Source organism: Rhinopithecus roxellana, chromosome 5 (assembly GCF_007565055.1).
Source record: "Rhinopithecus roxellana isolate Shanxi Qingling chromosome 5, ASM756505v1, whole genome shotgun sequence".
Lineage (NCBI taxonomy): Eukaryota > Metazoa > Chordata > Mammalia > Primates > Cercopithecidae > Rhinopithecus > Rhinopithecus roxellana.
The window spans coordinates 41,297,783-41,310,904 of record NC_044553.1 but is presented as its reverse complement, the minus strand read 5'-3'; the positions used below and the strand labels follow the sequence as shown (position 1 = coordinate 41,310,904).

Sequence of the window (13,122 nt, the reverse complement as noted above, 5' to 3'; positions counted from 1 at the left end):
AGTACAGGTTTTGAAATTAGCTGTCAGCATTTAAACAAATGCACTGGCAGAGTCCAGGAAAATATATCATATTCCAGATGCTGTTTGCCCTTAAAACTTGATATGTGCAATGAAGATCATGAGTCAGTCAGAAAGGTCATGTTTAGCCAGACTGAAGAAAAGATGGTGTGTTTGACCGTAGCAGACCCCTAGGTTGGCAAGTATAGCTAAGGTAAGCGCAGCTGGCAAGGTGTGACCTCTCCATAAATGCAACATTATCAGGGGCACACTTAAAGGACAACCAAATAATGGAAAGCTGGGATAACATGCACATTTCAAAACTAAAACAGAGGAATCAAACAGGTCTAATATGTCACAAACAAACATGTACAAAAGACAAGATCCCTCAGGAGGGAAGAATAAGTATGATTTAAAACCTTTTCATCCACAGAACTGCTATCTGAAAGAGAATCAGGAAAAGAAGGGATAAATGTTAGATGGAGTACTTTTCAAGAAATCGTTCAAACACATACATGAACAGAGTGTTAATATGTTACATTGTTTAAAATTATAAATAAACAGTTTCAAGGTTGAGCACCAAGGGAACAAGGATAGTGGGTTCTCATAATTTAAAGAGCGGGGAAATGTAATAGAATGCTTGAAAAGTATAAAAATGATTACAGGATTTAATGAAAGACAGCGTGTCATATTAAGAAAAGAACACAGTTGAAGAATCAGAAGTCCTGGGCTCCAACTGAGGCTCTGCCACTTACTAGACACATTGGGTAAACTACCAAATTCTTTGGAGTCAAGAGCCTAGATCCAACTCTGAAATACGATCACAAATACTTTGACTAATTGACTGGCTTCTCATCTCATAGAATTTACGAGCTAAAAGATTAAGTTGAGTCCATCTTACAAATAAGAAAACTGATGCCTAAAGAGGTTAAGTGACTTGATTAAGATCACAAAGCTAGTAAATGGCAGAAGAGGGACACAAATCCAGGGCTCCTGATCTCCCATCTGGTGCTCTTTACATCTAATGTTTCAGATGAGCTTGACAAAACAGTGAAGGGGGCTTGGTCTACAGCCTTCAGATGTAATTTAAGATAAATCATAGGGCCAACATTTTCCAGGTCCAACTGCTCACGGGTCCAAGGAGATGGAGAATGGACTACTGCGTCATCATTTTTTAAACCCAGGTTTAAGTTTGCCAGGTCATAGGATATAGTCTATCACTACCTTACATAGTACTATTGCTCTGAAACTCATTATTTCATCTTTGCTTATTAGCATAAAATTGGAGAAACTTCTCTATGGATACAAGTTGGCAAAATGCTAGAGTTGGAGTGACCCTGGAGTTTATTTAGTTCAAACTCCTTCTTTATATAAATGAGCACTGGAAAGATTAAAATTTGTCCAAGGTCATGTAGCTCAATGATGACCCTTACTGATGAAAATCTGAAATGCATTACCTTTCTTGACTCATTAAATATAGACTGATTAACTATCATAAGTAAATATTTTGGTGCAGATTTTACAGTATCTCAGGGTTGTATCTTCCAATGCAAAACAGGGTAAAATGTATTGTAAAGTAATAAAAGACAAATGTATGGCCATAATCATTTTAAAATACCATATAAAATAAAGGAAATAAAATTTAGCATTATTGCAGAATAATAATATACCATATTCAAGAAAATTGTACCCGAATTATCATTTAAAATAATCGAATGACTGGCCAGGCGCGGTGGCTCACGCCTATAATCCCAGCACTTTGGGATGCTGAGGTGGGCAGATCACGAAGTCAGGAGATGGAAACCATCCTGGCTAACACGGTGACACCCCGTCTCTACTAAAAATACAAAAAATTAGCTGGGCATGGTGGCGGGCGCCTGCAGTCCCAGCTCCTCGGGAGGCTGAGGCAGGAGAATGTTGTGAACCTGGGAGGCGGAGTTTGCAGTGAGCCGAGATTGGCCACTGCACTCAGGCCTGGGCGACAGAGCGAGACTCTGTCTCAGTAAACAAACAGATAGATAGATAGATAGATAGATAGGTAGATAGATAGATAGATAGATAGATAGATAGATAGATAGATAGACAGACAGACAGACAGACAGACAGATAGATAGATATAATGGAATGACTAATATGATATATCAACTGGCCAGAAAATACATATCTTAATTTTCATAGGGAGCAAAAGTAATTTGATAAAAAATCAAAACCTTCTAGTCATTCAAAACCTCCTTAAAATAGGATTGTAATGGGTCTTCTTTAAGTTTAATATGTTAAAAAAAAGTCTATTACAGTCAGCAATTTATGTCTGAAATAGTAGCATTTCCATCATCATTAAAAGCAAACAAAACTGTCCAAAAGCATCATTTTCATTTATTTCTGAAAATTCCAGCCAATATATTAAAACTAATGAAAATAAACTACATAAATATTAGAAGCCAAAATAGAAAGTTATTTTTACAAGAATTATAATTTTATATCTAGTAATCAAAATATACAAAATCACATGGAAAACCAGTAAACAAAAGAGTCAACAGAGTAACTATATAGTCAATCCATAAGCAAAATAATAATGTTATTTCCTATATACTAGCAAGTAGTTTGGAAAACAATGAAATGAGATCTGATTTCAAATACGCAATATTTTGAATGAGTACTTTGTATTCATTATCTCCCGTTGATATCTGTCTTCCATCTCAACCATCCCACTAAATAAAGGTAATCTTAACAAGGTCATCAATTACTTTTCAGCTGTTAAATCTGGTAATACATCAATTCTTTTAATGTTTCATTCATTCATTGAACACATATTTATTGCCAGTGAACGCTTTTTTGTTCACTTTGATTGCTTTCTTGTCTCCCTGCTGTATTCTTCCCTGAAATCTTTCTAAAAAAGATAAAATTATGTCACTCTCCTTCTTAAAACCCACCAGTGACACACAGTGCCCTCATGAAAGAACATAAAATCCATGTGAAATGCAGTCTCATCATTCATTATATCTCATTCACATCGTAAACTTCAGTCACAATTACATTCTTGAAGTTCTGTTTCTGTGCCATGTTCTTTGAAATCTACGTGCCTTTGCATTGCTGTTTCCTCTCTGTTCTCCATCCTCATCAAGTTAACTGCCTGTCATGTCCCAAACTCAGCTGAAGCACAACCCCCTTCTAGAAACTTGTGATACTTCTCCCTGCTGTCGTCCTGTGTTCAATATTGTGCACTGTGCATTCCTCTTTGCTAATCTTCATCCTTTGCCAGTTTCCTTATCTACAATCCTTTCAGTATTTGAGCTCCTTGATGGTAGTCTGTTTTTTAATCTCTTTCTCTCTTTTTTTTTCTTTTTACTTTTACCACATTCCTGAAATATAGAAGATGACCAATAACCATTTCTTAAATATTGGAATGGACAATTTCAATAAGCTACACCATTTCATGGAATTATCTAAAAATCTGATGTTCCCCTTCCCGAGTCCAAGTGATCTCATTGTTCAGTTCCCACCTATGAGTGAGAGCATGCGGTGTTTGGTTTTCTCTTCTTGTGATAGTTTGCTAAGAATGATGGTTTCCAGCTGCATCCATGTCCCTACAAAGGACGCAAACTCATCCTTTTTTATGGCTGCATAGTCCATGGTGTATATGTGCCACATTTTCTTAATCCAGTCTGTCACAGATGGACATTTGGGTTGATTCCAAGTCTTTGCTATTGTGAATAGTGCCGCAATAAACATACGTGTGCATGTGTCTTTATAGCAGCATGGGGAGGGGGGATTGCACTGGGAGTTATACCTGACATAAATGATGAATTGATGGGTGCTGATGAGTTGATGGGTGCAGCACACCAACATGGCACAAGTATACATATGTAACAAACCTGCACGTTATGCACATGTACCCTAGAACTTAAAGTATAATTAAAAAAAAAAAAAAAAAAAAAAAAAAAAAAAAAAAAAAAAAAAAAAGAAACTCACCGCTAGGCTGACACCTAATACCACAAAAAAAAAAAAATAAAAAATAAAAAAAAAAAAATATATATATATATATATATAGGGATCTATGTTTGAAGAGTCTACCCAAGGTTAACTTGTAGGTTGGAAAATGTCATGATAGCCTGAAATGTATTCTAAAGCTTGAACAAAGGGAAAATGAGAGAAACAAAGGAAACCTTTTTTAGCCCTTTCTTCCCTTCTAACACATAACAGTGATGACAGTAGCCGCTATTTTCCACTAGTGTGGAAATTTTGGTTATGTGGCTAGTGCTACTGCTGCATCTAGGATTTCACTAAACAAACATATATAGATATTGCTGCCAAAGAAATTTAATCCATTACCAATTTTAAGATAATTGAAATTGGGCTCAAGTAAGGAAATAATGGCTAGCATAGTATGCAGAGACTACACTTTCCCACTCTTCATATTGCATATGTGTATGCCTCTGTGTGTTTGTGGAATATTTCAGTAAATAATTAGCTATCAGGAATAGCTCCTTTTAAGTAATTTTGTTTATTAATTTATTTATTCAAACCCAGTAATGTACTCCAACTCTGCAACAAAGTTGTACTGTGACAGTTTCTAAGTAAATATTGGAGTTTGTTCATTATAAAAAAAATCTGAATAAAAGAAAATACTATTTCATTTTTCTATACAGTGATGAAGAATTACAGTCTAACAGATTTGCAGATTTGGCAGTCAAAATCCTAATGGCAGATTGCTGTAACTTGAAATTTTACCAATTTTAAGTGTAACTAGATTAATAAACAAGTAAAAATATCTAAGATTTTGTAAAAGAAGCATTACAAGATAAATCTATAAAAATATTAATAATTTGTAACAGCTAAAACAGTATAGTCCTGGCAAAATAATAGATTAAAAGTGAAACACAAAATAAAATTAAGAAACCCTTATACTCAAGAACTTAATGACTAGGAAAACATTTTTTATTAAAGACAAAGAGAAGCACTAGTCAGTAAATGGTGCTTAGACAATAGGTTAAGTATCTATAATATTCATTTGTATCCTCATCTCATACATATGCCACCAAGTTCCACATGCATTAAAGATTTAAATGTAGAATAATTAAAGGAAGAAAGACAAGTAAAAAGAGAAAGGAATATTTAATAAACCTACTGAATGAGCTTTCTAAATTTAGATTTAATAGATAATTGACAAGATGCCACAATGGTAAATATGCATACAGATTATCTATTTTACTAAAACGACCACTAATGATTACAAAATTAACAAAGATTAAAGATATTGATTTTAATGATAGTAAAATAATTTCCAAGGCTGTTGAGAATATTATTAATCAAACACTATCACGCGTAGTTGATGAACATGAAAATTGTAATAATATAAGTTTAAAAAAACACTTTCAAAACATGTCTATCAATAGGCTGTTTTGACAGGAAAATCCCACTTTTGGAAACTGGTGCTAAGGAAATTACTTTTGTTATGGGTTAAATTGTGTTCCACCTCTCCCAATTTAAATGTTCAAGTCCTAACGTCCAGTACTTCACAACATGGCCTTGTTTAGAAATAGAATCACTGCAGATGGAACTAGTTAAAACAGGCCATACTAGAGTAGGGTGGACTCATAATCCAATGCGACTGGTGTTCTTATAAAACGGGGAAATTTGGGCCAGACGTGGTGGCTCACACCTGTAATCCCAGCACTTTGGGAGGGTGAGACGGGCAGATCATGAGGTCAGGAGTTTGAGACCAGCCTGGCTGACATGGTGAAAACCCATCTCTACTAAAAATACAAAAATTAGCTGGGCATGGTGGTGCATGCCTGTAATCCCAGCTATTCGGGAGGCTGAGGCATGAGAATCGCTTGAGCCTGGGAGGCAGAGGTTGCAGTGAGCCGAGATTGCACCACTGCACTCCAGCCTGGTGACAGAGCAAGACTCCGTCTCAAAAAAAAAAAAAAAAAAAAAAAAAAAAAAAAAAAAAAAGGGGGAAATCTGGAGATAGATGCACACACAATAAAGATTAGTGATGCTTCCACAAGCCAAGCAACTCTCAGAAACTTGGGGAGAGGTCGCAACAGATTCTCCCCTAGTTCCTTCAGAGGGAGTATGGCCCTGCCAACACCTTGATAGTTGATATCCAGCCTCCAGAACTCTGAGAATAAATTTCTGCTATTCTAAGTCACTCAATTTTTGATACTATGTTATGGCAACCCTCGCAAACATATAATTTAAATACTAAAAAAGTGTTAAGATTGGCACTGTTTCATTATTTACCACAAAAAAATTGGAAAAGCATACATGATTAAATATAGAACTATGGGTTGAAAATTATGTTCTATGACTTTGATGCAATCATCTGTGACCATTAAAATCAATGCATTTAGAGACTAAATAAAAATATAGAAAATGTTTCTGATGTACAAAATAAAAATTAGGAAGTAACCTCGTGTTTGAGGTTACAAGGTGACTATGTAAAAACAAAAAGTTATATATAGAAAAAGACTTGAAAAGAACATCACCATAATGTTATTAATCTTCAGTAATAGGTTAATATATTCATTCATATTCTCTTAAAATTTCCAAGATTCTGTTACTTAATAATCATATTGCTTAAAATATTTTAAAATGACACAATATTCTACCCCACAGCAACAGAATATGTACTCCTGTAGAGTCCATTTTGGAAAAGTCTTCAAGCCACAAGACACATCTTAACAAATTTAAACATGGAAATCATATCAAGTGTCTCTTCTGACCACAATATTAAAAGTAGAAATCAATAACAGGAAGAATGTTAGAACATCCACAAATATGTGGAAATAAAACAACATACTCCTGAAGAACCAATGGGTCAAAGGTGAAATAAATAAATATTTAGAGACAAACGAAAATAGAAACACAATATACCAAAACTTCCGGGATGTAGCAAAAGCACTTCTAAGAGGGATACAGTAATAAATAACCACATTTTTAAAAAGGTCTCAAATAAACAACCTAATTTTTTACTTCACAGAACTAGATAAAAAACAAAACAAACTAAGCCCAAAGTCAGCAGAACTAAGGAAATAATAAAGATTACAGAAGGAATAAATGAAATAGAGACTACAATGACAATGGAAAAGATAGATGAAACTAAGAGGGTTTTTTTAGCTAGACTCACAAGGAAAATAAGGGAAATGGATTAAATAAATAAAATTATAAATGGAAGAGCAACATTACAACTGGCAGCACAAAACTACAAAGGATCTTAAGAGACTGCTATGAATAATTACATGCCATCAAATTGAATAACCTGGAAGAAATGGATAAATTACTAGAACACACAACCTACCAATACTGAATCATAAAGAAAGAGAAAATCTGAGCAGACCAATAATGAATAACAATATGGAAGTAGTCATCAATTATCTCTCAACAAAGAAAATCCCATTACAAGATAGTTTCATTGTGTGCCAAGATTTAACACCAATATTTCTTAAACTCTTCCAAAAAATTGAAGAGGAGATAATATGTACACCTCATTTTACAGGCCAGCATCACTCACACCAAAGCCAGATAAGGATTCTACAAGAAAATTACAGGGCACTATTCCTGATGAACATAGATGCAAAAAGTCTTCAACAAAATGCTAACAAACCAAATTCAATGGCACAGTAAAAGGATCACACACCATGATCAAATGAAATTTATCCCTGGGATGCAAGGATGTTTCAATGAATGCAAATCAATAAATATCATACACGGCTGGGTGCAGTGGCTCATGTCTATAATCCAAACACTTTGGGAGGCTCAAGTGGGCAGATCACTAGAGCCCAGGAGCTCAAGACTAGCCTGGACAAGACTAGCTGGGGCAAGACATCATCTGTACTAAAAATACAAAAATTAGCTAGGCATAATGGTGTACACCTCTACTCCCAGCTACTGGGGAGGCTGAGATGCGAGGACTGATTGAGAATATTGAGGTTGCAGTGAGCCTATTGTGCCACTGCACTCCCGGGTGACAGAGTGACAGAATTATCTAACCCTGTCTTAAAGTTAAAAAAAAAAAAAAGTGATACACCAAAATAAAAGAATGAAGGATGAAAATTATGTAATGATCTGAATAGACGCAGAAAAAGCTCTTGACAAAATTTAACATCATTTCATGATAAAAACTCTCAGCAAATTAGGTATAGAGGGAATGTACCTGTATATAATAAAAGCCATATACAATAAGCTCATAGCTAACATCATACTCAACAGTGAAAAGCTGAAAGATTTTCCCCTAAGATCAGAAACAAGACAAGGGCTCCCACTCTCATCACTTCTATCCAGCATAGTACTAGAAGTTCTCACTGGAGAAATAAGGCAAGGAAAAATAAATAAAAGGCTTCCAAATAAAAAAATGAAGAAGTAAATTGTTTCCGTTTACAGATGACAATATCTAACATATGGAAAACCCTAAAGACTCCACCAAAAAATTTAAAACTAATAAACAAACTTAAAGTGTCATGACAAAAAAAAATCTATACACTAATATAACAAACTATTTGAAAAAAGAATATTAAAACAGTGGACAACATGGCAAAATCAGTCTCTACAAACAATCAAAAAAAACTCGCATGGCATGGTGGCACACGCATATAGTCCAGCTACTCAGGAGATTGATATGGGAGGATCACCTGAACCTGGGAAGTCAAGGCTGCAGTTAGCAGTGATTACACCACTGCACTCCAGCTTGCTTTGGTGACAGAGTGAGACCCCATCTTAAAGAATAAATTTTAAAAGTTAACATTTACAATATCAAAATGTTAAATACTTAGATATAAATTTAATGAAGAAGGTGAAAGATCTGTACACTGGAAACTGTAAGACTACACTGAAAACTATAAGACATTGATGAAATAATTGAAGAAAACACAAATAAATGGAAAGATGTTCAGTGTGCCAGCCATGGAAAAACTGATATTCTTAAAATGCTTGCATTTTAAGTGATCTACAGATTCAAAGGAATCTCTACCAAAATTCCAATGGCCTTTTTCAAAGGCTTACAGAGTCAAAGGAATCTCTACCAGAATTCCAATGGCTTTTTTTTTTTTTTTTACAGAAACAGGAAAAAAAATCTAAAATTTGTATGGAACCATAAAAAATCCCCGAATAGCCAAAGCAATCTTGAGAGAACAGAACGAAGCTGGGGGCATGATTTGTTCTGATTTCAAGCTATATTACAAGGCTATAGTAATTGAAACAATATGGTACCAGAATAAAAACTGACACATAGACAGAAAAGAGCTCAGAAATAAAACCACAGACATATGACAAACTAATATTTGATGAAGGTGCCAAGAATACACAGTGGGGAAAGGAGTGTCTCTTCAATAAATGGTACTGGAAAAATCAGATATCCACATGTAAGAGAATACAATTGGACCCTTATTTTATACCACATAAATATTAACTTGGAATGGATTCTTAAATGTAGGACGTGAATCCATAAAGCTCCAAGATAAAAGTTTAAGGAAAATCGACCATTGGCAACATATTGGCCATGATAGCAATAATTTCTTTGGATATGACGCTGAAAATGCAGACAACCAAATAAAACATAAACAGGTTCATCAAATTAACAAGCTTATGCACTGCAAAGGAAACAATCGGCAAAATGAAAAGGAAACCTATGAAATGGGAGAAAATATTTGCAAACCGTATGTCTGATAAAGGGTCAATATCCAAAATATATAAGAAACTCACAGAACTCAATAGCAAAATTACAAACACCTTGATTAATAAATTGGCGAGGGGTCTAAACACATTTTTTCAAAAAAGACATTAATAGCTAATAAACATTTAAAAAGGTGCTCAATATCATTAACTAGCAGAGAAATGCAAATCAAAACCACAATGAGATATCACCTCACACCTGTTAGAACGGTTATAATTAAAACACAAGAGATAATGTGTTGGTAATGGTGTGGACAAAAAGGAACTCCTGTACATTGATGGTGGAAATATAAATTGGTACAGCCATTAAGTAAAGCAGTATGGAAGTTCCTCAAAAACATAACAATAGAACAACCATAATAATCCAGCAATCTCACTTATAGTCATAAATTTAAATGAGATTAGCATGTTGAAGAGATATCTGCACTGCCATATTCATTGCAGAATTATTCACCATAGCCAAGATATTAAAAACAACCTATTTGTCAGTAGATGAAGATAATGTTATGTGTATGTATGTGTATACACACACACACACATATATACACACACACATAGATGATTATTTAGCCATTAAAAAGAAAAAAATCTCCTGCCATTCATGACAAGATTGATTAATCTAGAGGACATATACTGGGTGAAATAAGGCAGAAAAAGAAAGACAAGTATTATTTCACTTATAAGTAAAATCTCAAAAAAAAAAAAAAAAAAAAAAAAAAAAAGGCTGAACTCCTAAAAGTGGAGAATAGAACAGTGGTTGCCAGGGCTGGGGGTGGGGAAAATGAGTTTTTGGTCAAAGTGTACAAACTTTTAGTTATAAGATGAATAAATTCTAGGGATCTAATGCACAGCATGACAGCTATAGCGCATAATACTGCATTGTTTTCTAGAAATGTGTTAATACAGTACATAAGTGTCCTTACCACACACACACACACACACACACACACACACAAAACTCAGTATAGTAATGGATACATTAGTTACTTTTATTGTGGTAATAATTTCACAATGCATATAGATATCAAATCATTATGTTTTAACACCTTGAAATATCTAATTTGTCAACTATGCCTTAATAAAACTGGGGAAAGAATAAAATGTAAAATGTATACAATAGGTAAAAATCTTGGCTATTATTCAAGGGGCAGTATAATATATGTATAAAACATATATACTTATGTAGATAATCCTATATGTATATACAGATATTGTCTGTATAGATAGATACAGTAAATACACACACATATACATACAGTCTTTGTTCACTGATAAATTGCCTTTTATTCTCCATACAGTTGTTCTGCTTAGCAAAATTGTGGTAAAATGTCTGTAATTATATGCTGTGTACTCCCTATACTGCTGCTCCCAATGTTCCTAGTCTTAGAAGGCACATATAATCTCACAACAGGTTCATTTTGCAGCTCAGCAATTTAATGTTGTTAATGCGGGACCACAGTACATCCATCTACTTTATAGTGAAACCACCCCTATAAATGGGATTAAAGTAAGGTTGCAGTGGCTATACAATTTTAATGTCTTCAAACTCCACAACAATTTAAAATAAAAAAAAAATTGATAAAATATTTACTCGGCGAACAGCACTATTCTCTTCAACCATGCTGCATGGCGACCTGTAAAACCAAAATTCTCAGTATATAGAAATACAAATAATATATGTGTGTCTCATGTGTATTAGACCCATCAGATATTCTTGTGTGAGCATCCCTAAGAAGTAAATCTGAACGTAATCTAAGGAAATATGTCATCTCCCTAACCCTCAGTTTTCCTTCATATATAAGTACAATAAGAATATTTGACCAGCATCTATCTAAACATTCTAGCTCTAAATTCTATGATATCTTTTGGCATGTGTAGTAAATTGTCACTAAAACAAGGAATGTTTATTCACCAGTTACCACCAAAAATAAACATTCATAATACCTAATGCCTACATTTAAGATTAAGATGGATAAATATAGTCAATTTACAATCTTCTAAGATAAAATTAAAAAGGTATTTTCTCCCTTGATGTTTTACCTCTATTATAACACACTTTTTGAAGGAAATTTGAACAGAAGAAATCTCCAAGTTTGTATGTAAATTGAGTTCCATCCTATCTAGTTTAGGAATTCCCTTAAACATCTTTGCTCTGAAGTTCTTCAATGATAACACAGTATAAATTTCCCAGTGGTGATAATATAATTCATTATCTTCTTTGGAAATAGTTTGCTCTATTTGTCACCATATTAAAAGAGATATGACTTTGAAACGTGTAGTATGCCTGAAAGTCACCACATGGGAGCCGAAAACAGTGCAAAGAAAAATCATTAATGAAATCAGAGGGTTGCTGAGCTGTCATTAGCCTTTACAGAGTACCTACCATATGCTAGATAGTCTGCAAATAACTTTATCTTTCCTTTTATTGAATTCCTTAAACTGTCTTGTGAATTATTAAAAATGAGCACATGCTTCCAGGTCAGAGGAAGTACCTGTGGATGGTACATGTTTCAGATGTACTTCTGGATGCAACTGGGTGAGGGCTGAGAGATTAATGTTGATTTAACTCATATCTCACATACCATTGATGACTCATTTACAGCCTCAGGGTCATCTAAAAAGCCTGAATTTCAATGACAGTTCAATATCACAGGGATGTTAAAGATATGAACAAAGTGATATGGGAGCACAGAGAAGACAGTCCCTAACTCTTCAGCCATGGAGAATATTGCATTTGGGAAGGACTCATTGGGGAGAGGAGCGGGTTTTGCCGATGTGTGAAGGTATTCTTGGCAAAGTAAAAGGGATTTCAAAAGGCATTGAAGCTTGAAGGAGCATAGAGCGTTAGGGACTGAGATATGGGAGTGCAATAGTAAACGATTTCAAGAAATGAAAGGAAGGTCAATAGGGTTCATAACATAGAAGTCATACAGTTTACAGTAATCAGCTCTTATTCATGGGGGGATATGTTCCAAGATCCCCAGTGCATGCCTAAAACCAGGGATAGCACCAAACCCTATACATGCTACATTGTTTAGATCTGATAACTGAGATGACTACTAAGTGCCTAACTATGGATAGCATATACAGCATGAATATGCTAAAGAAATGGATGACTTATGTCCTGGGCAGGACAAAGCAGAATGCGTAAGATTTCATTACCTATCTCAGAAGGGATACAACTTAAAACTTACTCATTATTAACTTCTGGAATTTTCCACTGAATATTTTTGGACCACTGTTGACCACGGGTGACTGAAACCATGGAATGTTAATAATTGATCAGGGAGACTACTGTATTAAGGAATATAAATTATATCTTAATTGCAATGTGGGATCACACAATGTTTTCAAGCAAGAGAATGACATATAACACGATCAAAATTTTATTTTCTGTTTTTAAAAATCCACTCTAGTCTGCCAGAAAATAAAGCAAAAATAAGATATCATATG

At 34.4% G+C, this 13,122-nt stretch overlaps 1 protein-coding gene across 2 annotated transcripts in view; it reads right to left on the bottom strand.

Annotated features, from left to right (window-relative positions):
• Positions 1–13,122, bottom strand: part of UNC13C (unc-13 homolog C) — a 701,690-nt gene that overhangs the window by 515,560 nt on the left and 173,008 nt on the right. For both annotated transcript variants that reach the window (XM_030930702.1, XM_010352869.2), the window contains one exon: positions 417–439. In XM_030930702.1, the coding sequence (XP_030786562.1) occupies positions 417–439 (23 nt within the window). The remainder of the gene's footprint in view (positions 1–416; positions 440–13,122) is intronic.